Source organism: Anopheles moucheti, chromosome 3, assembly GCF_943734755.1.
Source record: "Anopheles moucheti chromosome 3, idAnoMoucSN_F20_07, whole genome shotgun sequence".
NCBI lineage: Eukaryota > Metazoa > Arthropoda > Insecta > Diptera > Culicidae > Anopheles > Anopheles moucheti.
Genome location: NC_069141.1, coordinates 52,081,490 through 52,096,749, shown reverse-complemented (window position 1 = coordinate 52,096,749; position 15,260 = coordinate 52,081,490). Strand labels below are relative to the sequence as shown.

General features: G+C 45.8%; 3 protein-coding genes across 5 annotated transcripts; 2 read left to right on the top strand and 1 right to left on the bottom strand.

Moving 5' to 3' along the window:
* Window positions 1–354: 354 nt before the first annotated feature.
* Window positions 355–3,310, bottom strand: LOC128305455 (peroxisomal targeting signal 1 receptor). The gene is made up of 3 exons (XM_053042905.1): window positions 2,423–3,310; window positions 2,202–2,360; window positions 355–2,135 (listed from the first exon to the last, which is right to left on the bottom strand). The coding sequence occupies exons 1-3, from the start codon at window positions 2,783–2,785 to the stop codon at window positions 840–842; spliced, it is 1,818 nt and encodes a 605-aa protein (XP_052898865.1). The 5' UTR covers window positions 2,786–3,310; the 3' UTR covers window positions 355–839.
* A 923-nt stretch (window positions 3,311–4,233) lies between these two features.
* On the top strand, window positions 4,234–7,029 carry LOC128305457 (40S ribosomal protein S9). Of its 2 annotated transcripts, XR_008287459.1 has the most exons (4): window positions 4,234–4,528; window positions 4,766–4,952; window positions 5,037–5,368; window positions 6,772–6,911. XR_008287459.1 is itself a non-coding variant. In XM_053042907.1 (3 exons), the coding sequence occupies exons 1-3, from the start codon at window positions 4,306–4,308 to the stop codon at window positions 6,947–6,949; spliced, it is 588 nt and encodes a 195-aa protein (XP_052898867.1). In that variant the 5' UTR covers window positions 4,236–4,305; the 3' UTR covers window positions 6,950–7,029. The 2 variants fall into 2 exon arrangements, 1 of the variants encoding a protein (XP_052898867.1); XM_053042907.1 differs by lacking the exon at window positions 5,037–5,368 and having other exon boundaries at window positions 4,236–4,528; window positions 6,772–7,029.
* Window positions 7,030–10,525: 3,496 nt separating this feature from the next.
* LOC128303550 (cleavage and polyadenylation specificity factor subunit 6) lies at window positions 10,526–14,469 on the top strand. Of its 2 annotated transcripts, XM_053040535.1 has the most exons (6): window positions 10,526–10,934; window positions 11,214–11,969; window positions 12,047–12,193; window positions 12,325–12,815; window positions 12,897–13,202; window positions 13,404–14,469. In XM_053040535.1, exons 1-6 carry the CDS (start codon window positions 10,869–10,871, stop codon window positions 13,567–13,569), a joined length of 1,932 nt encoding a protein of 643 aa, XP_052896495.1. In that variant the 5' UTR covers window positions 10,526–10,868; the 3' UTR covers window positions 13,570–14,469. The 2 variants fall into 2 exon arrangements, with proteins under 2 accessions (XP_052896495.1, XP_052896496.1); XM_053040536.1 differs by lacking the exon at window positions 12,047–12,193.
* The last annotated feature ends 791 nt before the right edge of the window (window positions 14,470–15,260 follow it).

Below are 15,260 nucleotides of genomic sequence, written 5' to 3'. Positions count from 1 at the left end.
TTCTTATCGGAGCGGTGCAGAAGCCGCAAATAGCATCAATTTTAAATCGTTCGTTAAAATTGTGTAAAATTGTAAAAATAAAATTGTAAAATCGTGTAAGTTTTTAAGCAGGACAATGTGTACAGAAACATCTTATAAGGTAATTATTTTTTGTGGACCATACGATTTTGTTTGCCTCCAGCTTCAGCAGCCATTCTCAAAAAGAACCGAAGGAATGCATTTAGGTTTGAATGCGGTTTGGTTTGTGTGGAATTGATGATATCTCATATGAAGTGCTTTATATAAATTCTTTCAACGTTATTACAACGTTACACAATCAATAAATGTCCCTTGCTTCAACCAGGTATTGCACCCTTTATATGTGTATATTTATCTATTAGTAAAATTGTAGGGACATTATTTCACGTTTTAGCGCGCTTGTTATTCACTTCTACGCGTTCGTCCCAACAAATTACTCCATGTTTAGGTACGTTTATAATCAATTTCCTCGCAACCGAATCATTGTAACCATTTGCCCGCGTTTGGTACGTCCTTTCCTTTTTATATATTGTTGCTAGCAAAATTCAAAAACGAAAATACATTTAATCGTTCATAACAAAAAATAAAATTAACATAAATCCCGCTTTGACAAACACCCTAGTTTTTTTTTTTTTGCGATAAAATTATTCGCCCGTTCCACTTTGTCGAATTTGCACCTATACTAATTCCCATTACCCTCCCATCAACTGCAGTGCAAGGGTAGCGCTGCTGGCGGGATTTTAAATATCAACGGTTTAATGCTGAACAACGCATTGCATGGTCACCCTCAATCGTTACCCGCTGCTGTATTTACCCGTCCGTTAGTCGTTACTCATCGGAAACTCCCGATTCAGCATCTCTAGATCTCGTTTGTCCACCGCCGTATGCAGGTCTTTCCGGTTCATAAGCGACAGCACCATGCGTAGCAAGCTCCAGATTGCACCGGACATCTGATTAGACATCGACTGCACCTTCAACCCGGAACGAGCGGCTGAGTTTGCCTGCATATTCAGCGCCGTCAGCAGATGTTCTGCCGCTTCCTTGTACGCTTTCAGATTGACACAAATCACGCCCACGTTGAATCGGGCCCGGATAAACCCAGGATGGAACGCGAGTGCACGTTGGTACGCATCAACCGCTTCCAAAGAACGATTGCCGTTGGCTAAACTGGCGCCCAGCCGATTCCACGCCTTAGAACTTTCTGGACGTACTTGTAGTACAGCATTGAAACAGTCAACCGCCTTGTTGAACTCAGACGATAGATTGAAGAGCACGCCAAGCGCTTCCTGTATGTCCGCATCGATCTCGGTCGGCGACTGTTGAACCGCCTTTATGAAGAGTTCCTGCACGTCCTTTAATTTCGGTCCGCCCATCAGCGAGCTTGCTATGGGTGAATCCTCCGCTTGGAGCATCTCTGGCGGCACCAGATGCTCATACTTCGGATTACACTTCATCCAGCGGACCAACATCCGAAGGGCCTGGTTTTGCAACACCTCGTTAGTGTACGAAATGGCTAAAGCCATCAGAACCGGCATGTTATTGGGATTGAATGAAAGTGCCTTGTTGAATGCAGCGATCGCGTTCGGATCTTTCTCGTTTTCTGCCTGTGAAAAGCCCAGCTGTTCCCAAATTTCCGGATTCTCCGGATCCTGTTTGACGGCCGACTCGAAGCACAGGACTGCACTCGGAATGTCACCCTGTTCTAGGAACGCTTTACCCTTCTCGAACGCATTCTCCACGTCCGCCATCGGGTTTTCTTCGTCGAATTTGTACTCCTTGAAGGGATCATAAAAGTCATTAAACTCGGACAGCCACGGATGTTTTCCCTCGTCTTCCGACAGCGTTCGCCATTCGTCTTGCAGGCGCTCCCAAAATTGCTTGTTATAATTGTCTGAGGCTTGATCCTCTCCCTGCTTTTCATCCACAAATGCCTTCGCCCAATCATCTTCCTGTTTTTGTGTTTCGTCTGGTTTATGCTCTTGCTGCTGCACTTTCCCCTTTGAGGAGCTTGCCTCCAGCTCATCGAATCGATTCTCCCATACGCTGTGCGAAACCTCGACACTTCCATCGTTGATTCGTACATTTCCCGCACTTACGTTGCCCATAAAACGTACAAACTGAAACGAAGCGCAATTTTACTAGGAAGCACTCTTAAAGATTGGGTGTTTAACCCTCATGCTTACCTCACTCTGACGTATGTTTGGGTTGTACATTTGTCCACCGTAAGCGTGATACATCATGTCACTGGCCGCTTGCCGAATGGTGGGCTGTTGATGGGTGGCATCTACAGCTCTCAATGGCATATTGGCGTGAATTGGTGGCATCTGCGATTGAGACCAGACCTGCATTAACAAAAGAAAATTAGCACAGATCATACGATCGTCGATCAGCTACCATTACTTACACTCGACAGCTTGCTTTCCTCTCTCGGATGAGCGGCATCAGCGCGAAACTCTTCGCTCCAAGCACCACCAGGTCCTACCATATCGATTGTTCGACCCGGCCCTACCATTTGCTGCTGCCTATGATTGTGGGCATCAATTTCACGCATCTCCTTCAGCAGCTCATCCATTCGGAAGGTTTGTGGACCCGGTGCTATTTGGTCCATGTATTCCTTCACAAGCTCTCGATCTGCTCCGGCGAAAGAACTGCGCCCGCCCGCCAAACCTTCGTCCTGTAGGGCAACATCACGTCGCACCTGCCGGCCCAGGTTCATCAACGGGTTTGCTCCGCCACATTCCGGCTCGACAAGATCCTTGAAGGACATCTTCAACGCGCTAGTTCGATCGCTCGCAAATCACATAGAACTTCAAAGGCCTCTCTATCTTACGCTTTTATCGTTACACCAATAACCTGTTCCGTGCCACGACTCGATCGCTAGTTTATTGCCAACCAGGATCGACACATGTCATTGAAACAAACACGAACCGATCCGAATTAGATGCCGTACAGATTCCGTTCAATAGCGAAAAAAGCGAAGATTTCACCTATCGCTGCCACTTTCGGGAGTGATCATGAAAGGCCTGATAAACTGATAACAGCCCCCCAGGTCGTAAATGTTTTCTTCCTATTCCTTGCGGTACAAACCGTCTCCTGCCGTAAAGCTGTCTGCTGGGATTTGTTGTGATTCTCCTTTACCGATGACCTTTGTTTCGAAGAGCGGGGTACTAGAACACACAGGTCATGATTCCTTTTCCTTTCTACACAACCTGATACTGCTACTTCACTGCGAATTTTGCTGGTTACCAGTTTAGTACTCAAATATTGTTTTATTTGTTTAGAAATTTGTCAAAAAAGTTGTTTTGCCCAACTGGTTTGACATCTATGGGATGTCAAAATAAAAAGAGAAAAACAATTAGACCCAATTAACCAAAAGATTTCCGAGGATACTTCCGATCAACCCTTGGAGCTGTTCCAAATAAACCTTCCAGTAGGTGCAACGAGCCGCGGGTCCAAGATCAACGAAGATACACCTGATAAATTCATGGAAAACAGATTGCAACCCTTGAAGGAGTTTCTAAAAAAAATAAAATTCTGATGTATGGCTTCAACATTAGCAAAATAACTCGTGAAAATGTTTGATTTTTTCAAAGAAATGTGCGTTGGAATTTACGCAAAATTTCTAAAAAAAATCTGGAAATCTAATTGTGGAAAACTGTATAAAAATCCTTGAATATTTGCTAGAAGAGTCATACAACGCTAGCAATTGATGTAATTCAAGTCAAATTCAATTCAAGTGAAATTTTTGTAGCATCTGTGGAAGCAGGATAAAACGGGTTTTTTAAGTTATCAAATTTTTCATTTTTTCCATTTTTTTTTTTTGGTTCGTTAGATCGGCCTGGCCGTATCGACTTTTTTTACCACGTAGCGGAATAGTCAGTCCTTGCTACGGGGGATTGGTCCGGATGGGATTTGATCCGGTCCGTTCGAGTGAAGACCGGCTCCGCTACCATCATGCCACCGGGCCACTCCGTTTTTTTTTTTCATTTTTCCATTTCATCAACCGTCAAAATCGCGGCAAGCAACAAATATGTGCTGGTTTATCATTGCGACTTTTGAGAATTGTTTATTATTTTTAATTCGCTATAAAATTTAATTTATGATCATATTTTACAACCGGCAATTGGATCGGAACAAAACCTCTCGATAGCCCCCATCACTAGCTTGCACGTTGACAGCTGTCAACAAATTTTACCTTGCTGGTTCCGGTTTGCGGCTTCTCTTTCTCTTTCCGTGTTACAAGTTCAACGAGGCAACACGTCCGTGTTCGTCCCGCTGTGAGCAAATATGGTGAACCACCGTATTCCTTCGGTCTTCTCGAAGACTTACGTTACCCCACGTCGTCCGTTTGAAAAGCCGCGTCTCGATGCGGAATTGAAGATTATTGGCCAGTACGGTCTACGCAACAAGCGTGAAGTATGGCGTGTCAAGTACACGCTTGCCAAGATCCGCAAGGCTGCCCGTGAGTTGCTCACGCTGGAAGAGAAGGATGAAAAGCGTCTGTTCCAAGGTAAGAACACGCGGTGTGATCAGTTTTGAATAGCTCGTTCGTTTTCATTTGTTCCGGATGTATTTTTTTGTGATGAGATACATACTTATTTTTCTGACACCTCTTGGCAGAACAATTATTGTTGAAAATAATTATGCCGCATAAGCGGTACTGAGTAGAATGACATGACCAGCCAAATAACCGCATGGAAGCTGCATAGTTTGGAGCACACTTTAATCATTTAATGTTGTCTTGTAGGTAATGCCTTGTTGCGTCGTCTGGTGCGTATTGGTGTGCTGGATGAGTCCCGCATGAAGCTCGATTACGTTCTCGGTTTGAGGATTGAGGATTTCCTTGAACGTCGTCTGCAGACGCAGGTGTTCAAGCTGGGATTGGCCAAGTCGTACCATCATGCCCGTGTTCTGATTCGCCAGAGACACATCCGGTAAGTACAGCATAACCATGATAAGCAATTACAGAGCAAATTGGTCAGCGCGAGGAAACTTATCGCAATATGTTATATGTTCAGTTCTCTAGAGAGATTTTGCATTGGTCTCGTATCATTGCGAATGATCGTGAGTGCCACTTAGACTCTGTAGGGTGTAATTACCTTTCGGTTTCTAACGCCTCACACCAATTCAGTTCCCTCATGGTGTTGCTTTAGTAATAATCTGGGTGCCTTTGAGCATACATGGTAGAAACATGTGCTAAAGAATTCAGATTGTGGCATCATCACGATGGAGAACATGAATATTCTCTGCTGAGTTCTACTCGATCCTCGGAAGTATTGCGTACATGTGCAAGATGCTGGAATGCATCATGAGCCACCGGAGTCGCACAATTAATTTCCTTTCGGATGAGGTAACACTTTTGGGTTATAATCTTATAGATCACCAATAATCGCTGGTCGAAAAAAAATCGTTATTAACCATAAAATATTAAAAGTATTTATTGTTCATGATTGGATTGCAATTTGGATAATTACTTGGTAGAGCATGAAACATACACTTTATCTAAATTTACTTAAGATTTAATCTACCTGTAGTACAATCATTGACAATATGGTGTCATTCACATTTTATTCAACTCGTTATTATTCATCCCGAAGGCCACCCTCTGCTGACAAATATAATTCGGTAAGAGAGCCAATTCAATTTACTTTGGGAAATATAAACTCTGCTTAGGAACCATTTTCTCGCCTTTATGTGGGAAAAAGGGCCGAAAAGTTAGGAACATTACATTGCACTGCAACAAAAATTAGCAACTGTGATCATTTATGGTGATATTTCTATCACTGAAACTACTGAACTGGTGAATTTTGATATCAAAAGCAATCGTGTATCTGGTACAAGCTATTGCTGGTTATCCCGAAGGCCACCCTCTGCTGACAAATACAGTTCGGTAAGAGAGCCAATTCAATTTACTTTGGGAAATATAAATTCTGCTTAGGAACCATTTTCTCACCTTTCTTTATGTGGGAAAAAGGGCCGAAAAGTTAGGAACATTACATTGCACTGAAACAAAAATTAGTAACTGTGATCATTTATGGTGATATTTCTATCACTGAAACTACTGAACTGGTGAATTTTGATATCAAAAGCAATCGTGTATCTGGTACAAGCTATTGCTGGTTATCCCGAAGGCCACCCTCTGCTGACTAATACAATTCGGTAAGAGAGCCAATTCAATTTACTTTGGGAAATATAAATTCTGCTTAGGAACCATTTTCTCACCTTTATGTGGGAAAAAGGGCCGAAAAGTTAGGAACATTACATTGCACTGAAACAAAAATTAGTAACTGTGATCATTTATGGTGATATTTCTATCACTGAAACTACTGAACTGGTGAATTTTGATATCAAAAGCAATCGTGTATCTGGTACAAGCTATTGCTGATTATCCCGAAGGCCACCCTCTGCTGACAAATACAACAATTCGGTAAGAGAGCCAATTCAATTTACTTTGGGAAATATAAACTCTGCTTAGGAACCATTTTCTCACCTTCTTTTATGTGGGAAAAAGGGCCGAAAAGTTAGGAACATCAAACATGAAAGTGCTTCCTGCTTGTAACTAAAGCCATTATGATGTACAGAAATAATCTGTTGCATGTTGTACAGCGTAGTGGAATACCAGAATAATATTTATGGTTTATCACGATTTTTTCGCCAGCTGTAAGCCCAAATAATTCTAGTAAAACAGTTTATTATAGGAAAGCATTATTTCGATTTTAATTGCTTGATTATTTGCACCTTTTTATTTCACAGTGTCCGTAAGCAGGTCGTGAACATTCCCTCGTTCATCGTCCGTCTGGATTCGCAGAAGCACATCGACTTCTCGCTGAAGTCACCGTTCGGCGGTGGTCGCCCAGGTCGCGTCAAGAGGAAGAACCTGAAGAAGGGCCAGGCTGGCACCGGTGGTGCTGAAGAGGAGGAGGAAGATTAAACATTCGCTCTAATACGCAAAACACTTATGCTGTTGTTGCTGCTACTGCTTTGCGAAATGCAATAAAAAATATAAATCACTAAAAATGAAGCGTTCGTCCAGCTGGACTTTTTTTTGTAGAATAGCGTACATTCAAAAATCGATTGTGTTCAATTATCTTAGAAGACAAAATATATATAGATGACAATCCGTTTCCAGAAAACTCGGTCCAAGGCTGCATTCCTCCACCCTCGGCTGCACCCGATCCCCGACAGGTCTTGCTCCACTTGATCCAGCCAACGAACTCGCTGCGCCTCGTGCCGAACGGGTCACTGGCGAGCACCTTCCCGGTGGGGCATGAGTCCGGCATCCTCATCACGAGCCCCAGCCATCGTAACCTTCCGGCCTTTGCCACCATTAGGATTGTCTGCTCCGCCAAACAGCTCAGCTAGCTCGTGGTTTATACTCCTTCTCCACACGCTCTGTTCACAAATACCGCCATAGTCTGGTCCGTAGCACCTGCTTTTCCAAAATGGCGAGAGCGTTGGCGTCCTCCGCCCGTATTGTCCATGACTCATGGCCATAGAGGACTACCGGACGTATCAGTGTGCAATATATCGTGCATTTCGTGTGTTGCTGGAGCCTTCTGGATCACAGGAGTTTGTGGAGCCCGTTGTATGCACGATTTCCCTGAACAATGTGCCTTCGGATTTCGCTGCTTACGTTGTTGTCCGAAGTTACGATCGTGCCAAGGTAGCAGAACTCCTCTACCACCTCGATTCGGGTTCGTGTTCTATCACGATCAGAGCCCCCGGCAAACAGGTACTTTGTCTTCGTCGCATTAATCCTCAATCCAATCCTAGCGGCCTTGCGTTTCAGTCGGGTGTACGCCTCGCACACCGCCGCAGATGTCCGTCCGATGATGTCGATATCATCCGCGAAGCCTAGGAATTGGAGAGATCGGGTGAAAATCGTGCTCCTGATCTCGAAGCCCGCGCTTCGCATGACACCTTCCAGAGCGATGTTGAACAGTAAACAGGAGAGTCCGTCACCTTGCCTCAGACCCCGGTGAGATTCGAACGATTCCGACAGCATGTTCGACACCCTCACCTTGCACTGCACCCCATCCATAGTGGCCCTCAACAACCGTACCAGCTTCCCAGGGAATCCGTACTGCTGCTTGGCGTTCCATAACTCTGTCCGATCTATGGTATCGTAGGCCGCCTTGAAGTCTATGAACAGATGGCGCGTAGGGAACTGGTGCTCTCGGCACTTCTGGATGATCTGGAGATGACAAACCCAGCCTGGTAGTTTCCGACGAAATCTGTTTGACAAGTTAATGTGTAGTGGAATTATCATTCTCAAGCTATACCACAAGAATGTATGTTCTGCTTAAAGGCTGAGCTTGTTCGTGGTTATTTTCTACGTACGACAAAAACCCGGAAGAATCAACCCTATAAGAATCAGTATTTTACTGATGGATCCTCTTCGGAGGTGGGCACGGGTTTTGGTGTATTTAACACATGCACCGAAATCTTCCACAAACTGCACAAACTGCACAATGCTCAATCTATGTAGCTGAGTATTTCAGTAATAAGTAAGTATCAGTATTTTATATTCACAGACAGCCTCAGCGCTGTCGAAGCTCTGAAATCCGTTGAGGCTATAAAGAGTTCTGATTACTTTATCCGAAAAATCTTGGATATACTAAGCTCTCTGTACAACAAAGCGTTCCGAATATCGCTTATCTGGTTGCCTGCTCACTGCGGTATCCCCGGAAATGAAAAGGCAGATCTTTTGGCCAAACGAGGTGCCTCTGAGGGCAACTTTTTTGAGAGGTCGATTCCCCCTCACGAGTTTCTTCGCACCCCACAACAGCTTTGCATGACTCGCTGGCAGAGCATGTGGGATGACGATGACCTCGGGAGGTTCTTGTATTCAATCTCACCTCAGGTATCCCTGCGTCCTTGGTTTCACAGGCTCCCGGTAGGTCGTGCGTTCATTCCTGTGATGTCTAGACTTATTTCGAACCATTATGCAATGAATCCGCAACTTTAACGTATAGGTACGTCCGACTCCAAGGTTTGTAGCTGTAGTGTTGGATTCCATGACATCGACCAAATCTTCTGGTCATGTGGTGAATTCGACGCCGCCAGACCCGGTCTTCTAGCAGCCGATCGGGCATCAGGAAGATCCGCTGCTGTGCCAATTCGTGACATTCTGGGTCAGAAGGATCACGAGTACGCACGGATTTTGTTCGACTTCGCCAAAGAGATCGGAATCACCCTATGATTCCCTCCCCTTCCCCATCCTCTAGGTAGTACGCACTATCGTTTGTTCTTATTTGTTCTTCCTTTTGTTTAGTCCTTGTTACAGATGTTTGTCCCTCGTTTCTGTTGTCCTTACTGTTATATGTTCTATTGCTGTTGTCGAGGATACATTGGGGAGGCTTGGACAGTCGCACCTATGTAGGTTGGGACAGACGCTACCATGACGCAGTCTGGTATGCCAAAAACGTCCGAGACGAATCAAAGGCTCCAAAGACTGGCAAGATGGTCACGATGCCGATCATCAAACTCACCTCCGACTAAAGGACGCCGCAGACGGCCTGTCTGAATGTCGGAGTAATACGAAAGCCCACCAAAAAACGGAGGACAAGAGGGACTCCAAAATAATGCAGCTATTCCTACCGAGTTCACCCGGGATAAGGTGCATCGCAATGGTGAGAGACGGAAATGTCCCACCCCGTATTGGTGAACTACAAGATATTAAGTGTAGTTTATAAGATGTACGGCCTGGCCGTTCTAACGATAATAAAAAAACCCCGAAAGTATTTCATTTTGGACATATTGATGATGCACTATGCCAATCATGAAATTGATGAGCTGCTTCTTTACGGCATAAGAACCTCAGCCTCAGGCCTGCCATTTCTGGCTTTCTTCATAACTATTAACCCGTAGCAGGATAGTCGGTCCTGCGTACGGAGGGGATTGGTCTGAATGGGATTTTGGACCGATCCTGTCGTGTGATTCCGGATGCTTTTCTACCGAGCAATAAATTCATACATCGCAGTAGGGCATCTGATTACGTCTTTGTGATCCACGTCCAATCATATGTAAAAATTCTTCCAAATTCCAACAAAAACTGCTAACTTTGTAGAAAAAAGTTAAGTGATCTCGTGATGAAACTACCCAAAGCTTCATTAATGCAAGAAACTAAGAATCAATATTTTTACAAAACAAATTCAAGATATTTGCATGAATTTAGTTCGTTTTTTAAACCGAATAATTATTTATTGAACAGATAGAGTTGAAATAAACAATTGTCCGATTAACTTAAGCCTTCTTAACAATTGTAATTCATTAAAATAAAGTAATGAAATAAGATTTTATGCTATTATTTAAAGCATTTTTCGTGAAATTTACAACGAGTCGAAGTGAAAAATTTGAAACATTCAAAATCTAGAAATTAGACCAGTTTCAGAACGGGAACGATGCTGTTCCGACCGACCGGAGCGGAATAAATCTCGCTTTTCGCTCGATTGATTCCGCACGCACATCACCATCGACGAACAGCGGCTAGACCGGAGTGGGGAACGTCGAACCTCATCGTGAAAATAAAATCCAATTTCTCGGTTGAATTTCCGCATTTTCTCGCAACGTTGGTGTCACCAAACGTTGCCGTTTACTTCAACGTGCAAGTAAAGCATGCAAGGCGCTGCAGTGCGTGGACATTTTGCCCGGAAAGTAAGTGCAAAGTAACGCCAAAACGCAGACGTAAAACCGGCGAAGCAGCACAAGAGCAGCGGGTTTTTGTATCGCTGGTAGTGATATAGTAGTGGTAGAGAGGGCTGCTATCTTCCTGCCTGTCCGTGGTGGTGTCGTCGCCGTCGTCCCGTGTAAAAGAGCTTACACAGTCGCGTTGACTGAAGGAGAGAAAGATGGCCGATGGCGTTGAAATCGATCTGTATGCCGATGATTTGGATCAGGATTACGCACAGAATAATGTAAGTAGGCAGAGGCGTAGTGGGTGACCGTTTGTAAAGCAAGCGGAAGGCGTTCGTGCGTGTGCCCTTTGTCCGATTAATTGTGGCGTGTGTGTTTTACGCTTGTGGGCTGTGAGAGCGCTTGTGGGTTGTGTACATGTGTGTGCGTGTGTATGTGTGTGTGCGTTCGGAAAAAAGTAGTGTTTGTGCCGAAGAGGAAGGAAAAAATGGGAAATTAGGAACCGTATGTAAGCGAGAGGATTAGGTTGTTTATGGTAGACTGTGGTTCTTTATTTGCAGGACGACTTCGGCGGCGATAGTGGCGACCTGTACGACGATGTAATCGTACCTTCCGGAGACCGCAACAATGCGGGCAGAGGGCCGTCGATTGATCGAGGCGATGGAGTCGATACGAATGGATCGTATCATCATCATCCCGGCGCTTGGTCAATCAGCCACATTCCACGGCGCCATCAGCTGTATGTGGGTAACCTGCCCTGGTGGACGACGGACCAGGATATAACGGATTCGGTGGCGGACGTTGGCGTAAATGACTTCCAGGAGGTGAAGTTTTTCGAAAACCGTGCCAACGGCCAGTCGAAGGGATTTTGCGTCATTTCGCTCGGGTCGGAGAACAGTTTGCGCTTGGTGATGGATCGATTGCCGAAGAAGGAATTGCACGGCCAAAATCCGGTCGTAACGATGCCTACGAAGCAAGCACTGAATCAGTTTGAGAGTCAACAGAAGACCCGACCAACGCCACCGGCACCGGGACAAAGTAATGGACCACGGCCGCCAGTACCGGGCATGCCGATGGGTGGTCCGGGCGGGCCGGGTGGCCCCGGAGGTGGCCATGGTGGACCGGGCATGGGAGGTCCCGGTGGTCCACCGGGCGGACCAGGAGGTCCAGGCGGTATGGGAGGCCCAGGCGGACCGCAGCCACGTATGATGAACCCGAACATGCCACCAGGAATGCGTCCACCGCATCCGCACATGTCCGGTCCGATGCACATGCAGGGACCGCATGGCGGCCCGGGAGGTCCACCAAGACCGCAGGTAAGTGTCCGTGCCGGTCACGTTGAACTTTTCGTAACGCTTAAGTTTCACCGCCCATGAACCGTGTTCTTCTTTAGGGACCACCAATGCATCAAGGGAATGGACCACCGCAGCAACCGCCTCGATTCCAGAATCAAAACCAATGGAATGGTCCACCACGTATGAACGGTCCACGACCAGGCGGCCCGGGGGGTCCAGGCCCAATGCAGCACAGGCCGCAAATGGCAAGTTATCAGTAGCCTTGGTCTTGTTCGCTTCATTTCCTCATCATCACTAGGAGTAGCATTATCGTGTCCGGATCCTGTTCCGTTTGTCATTAACATGTTTGTTTGCTCTTTTCCACTTCAATGTATAGTTCCAGGGACCACCGAATGGTATGCCGCGCGGCCCACGCCCCGAATGGAACAGACCACCGATGCACGGCGGCTATCCTCCGGGACATCCTGGTGGGCCTGGACAGGGGCCGCCACACATGCAGGGTGGTCCACATGGGCCCCGCGCACCCCTTCACGGGTCGATGGGAGGACCACCGGGTCCGCAAGGTCCTGCCCCGCACGTGAACCCTGCGTTCTTTAATCAAGGCGGAGGTCCACCGAACCATCCAAACGGTGGGGGCCCCGTAGGACCGCCCCATGGACCACAGGGACAAGGGGGAGGACCTCCTCAACACTTTAACCCACAAGGTGGAGGAGCTCCTCGGGGTGGTCCGTGGCCAGTACAGGGTGGTAAGCCACCGGGTGCACCCGGCGGTTTCCCGGAGCACACCATTACACCGCAGCTGAGCGAAGCGGAATTTGAAGAGATTATGACGAGAAATCGCACCGTTAGCAGTTCCGCCATTGCCAGGTAAAACTGGTTCCGCGTTGTAACGTTTCACTTGCTAAAACATTCTATTCACTGTCGTGCTTCTTCTCCTGCTGCTTTCAGAGCCGTATCGGATGCCGCTGCAGGCGAATATTCGAGCGCAACGGAAACCCTTGAGACCGCTATCTCGCTCATCAAGCAGTCGAAGGTCGCCCAAGACGAACGGTGCAAAATATTGATCGTTTCGCTGCAGGACACTCTGCACGGTATCGAAACGAAGAGTTACACCCGTAGGGAACGGTCCCGTTCGCGCGAACGTTCGCACAGACGCCAGCGTCGGGAGCGTTCTACGTCACGCTACCGGGAACGATCGCGCGATCGCGAACGGGACCGTGAACGCGATCGGGATCGTGATCGCGAACGTGATGGGTAGGTAGACGGTGGGGTAAATGATTGTGTGATGGATATGTGGATATTTGTTCACAAATTATTTCAAAAGGCGTTAGAATTTGAGATCAAATTACTGGTTCAGTAGTTTTAGTGCTTGCATTAATCGTGTAATGAACGAATGTTACAGTTAGATATGTCTGTTTATTAATCGAAATTTGGTTTTTTGCGATCCCTCTCCAGCTCTCGTCGATCCCGCCCAAGAAAATCTCCGGAACCGACCACCGATAATGCAACGGACAGCTCTTCCAAGCGCTACTACAATGACGATCGCTATCGTTCGTCCGACCGTGAGCGGGAACGCGATCGCGATCGTGAGCGCCGCGAAGATCACCGATCCCGGCATTAGTAGCACTAATTAATGATTACTTCCCCCATCCTCCCATCCTTTACATTATTTCTTCGGTTGCGCTAATACGAAAAGGAAATTATCTCATGTTTCACGCGCAAGCCTTGCAACTTTACACCACCCGAACGAACATCAAGTGGAAATATTGAAACCGGAGTTTTGTCCATGTCGACAATTGGTGTTTGGCTGTTTGGGACACAAAGAATGTATCATTTCTCGCTAAACTGTTTACATCATGTTCATGGCTAACATGTCACTTCACTAGCGGCGAGTTAAATATTTCACTGATTTTTTTTTTTATTAAATTGAATTATTTTGTACCATTTTTGTTGGTGTAGTGCAAAAACTAATGTCATCCTAAAAATGGTAGCAACCGATAAAAAGTTGAACGAGAGCATCTCACCTACGGTTGAACTGAATTGGCTCCCAGGTTTCCTCCTAAACAAGAATCTAGCTTACCGCTAGGGGATAAACCGAGGGAGGAAAAGAAGCACCCCGGGCCAGTGAGGTGAGCAAGCGAGCAAACTTTTAATTCCACATAAATTATGACTATTCTATACAAAAAAAAAAAAGAAAAACAAACCCGGAAAGCACATGGGAAAATATGCAACCATTACTGCTGCGTAGGAAAATTAAGCGGAAAAGAAGTAGCAAAATGGTTCAGCGAAATTCATTCATTTTGAATGCTGACAAAGATTTGTAGCAGCGTGGATTAATCCAACTATAATACACACCTGTCCCCCAAAACAAAAACACAACACAGAACCTATTCCGTCTGTACCCTCTCCTAGTAGTGTGCGAGTGAATGTTTCATACCGTAAAGGATGTGCTTTTCATCTTCACGTCACCGATATCGCCGTGAACGATCGTGAATTTGTCCGTGTTATCCTTCGATTTCCGATCTCCTGCACACAACCGATCGACCCAGCATATTGCAGCTGGTAGCAGTGACAACGACAGTGCAACGCCGCCAGTACCAAGTGCCGACAAACTTCAACTGTCGCCGTCACCAGCAGCAGCAGCAGCATGTCGCGCAATATACTACAAAGTGACGACACCCAGCCAGACACACCCCCCTACGACGCTACAGATCGGCAAAGAAGATTGTAACCCAATCCCCCCTTTTTAAGTCAATAATTATAAACGTAATCAGAGAGAAAAAAAATCAAAAAAGATACAAAAAAAAAATCATTGTTCAAACTTTGTGTACCGTGTTGTGTATTCTGTCCCTACCTTTTATTATTACTACACCAGTATCGGATTATAGAGAGAACGCGAAAGCGAATGTATTGTAACCACACCTGTTGAGGCTAAGCTCGTTCAACGGAAATCCCCTATACAAACGAAAATCATATTTATTATATACTTCGACTAATTTATACTGTTCGATTTTGTGTTTATTTTTAGTTATTCGTATTAGTTTCCCTTTAAACGCATGTGATAGATGCACTTTGAGTGCTGTAAAAAAAATACTCTTTGTACAAAAAAACCGCGCAGTAGATTAATGAGACACTGAAGGTGTTGAAGAAGCGGGAGGTATGCTATAATTTCGCGATAAATGGAAAGATGATGAACGCGAGCTGCAAACTAGAGGGACGGAACTGATTAAAAACTTTAGGGTAAAAAAGCCGTTCCCCCTGACGATTGTTTTTGTGAACAGGGGAACAGAACAAGCTGTGACTGCCGTATGA

Bases quoted from the DNA above. Each gene is read 5' to 3' on its own strand.
- LOC128305455 (XM_053042905.1), bottom strand. From the start codon at position 2,785: ATGTCCTTCAAGGATCTTGTCGAGCCGGAATGTGGCGGAGCAAACCCG. The intron at 2,361-2,422 runs GTAAGTAATGGT...TTGTTAATGCAG, and splicing joins AGGAAAGCAAGCTGTCGAGT to GTCTGGTCTCAATCGCAGAT. The intron at 2,136-2,201 runs GTAAGCATGAGG...GCTTCGTTTCAG, and splicing joins CAAACATACGTCAGAGTGAG to TTTGTACGTTTTATGGGCAA.
- LOC128305457 (XM_053042907.1), top strand. From the start codon at position 4,306: ATGGTGAACCACCGTATTCCTTCGGTCTTCTCGAAGACTTACGTTACC. The intron at 4,529-4,765 runs GTAAGAACACGC...GTTGTCTTGTAG, and splicing joins TGAAAAGCGTCTGTTCCAAG to GTAATGCCTTGTTGCGTCGT. The intron at 4,953-6,771 runs GTAAGTACAGCA...TTTATTTCACAG, and splicing joins ATTCGCCAGAGACACATCCG to TGTCCGTAAGCAGGTCGTGA.
- LOC128303550 (XM_053040535.1), top strand. From the start codon at position 10,869: ATGGCCGATGGCGTTGAAATCGATCTGTATGCCGATGATTTGGATCAG. The intron at 10,935-11,213 runs GTAAGTAGGCAG...CTTTATTTGCAG, and splicing joins AGGATTACGCACAGAATAAT to GACGACTTCGGCGGCGATAG. The intron at 11,970-12,046 runs GTAAGTGTCCGT...GTTCTTCTTTAG, and splicing joins GAGGTCCACCAAGACCGCAG to GGACCACCAATGCATCAAGG.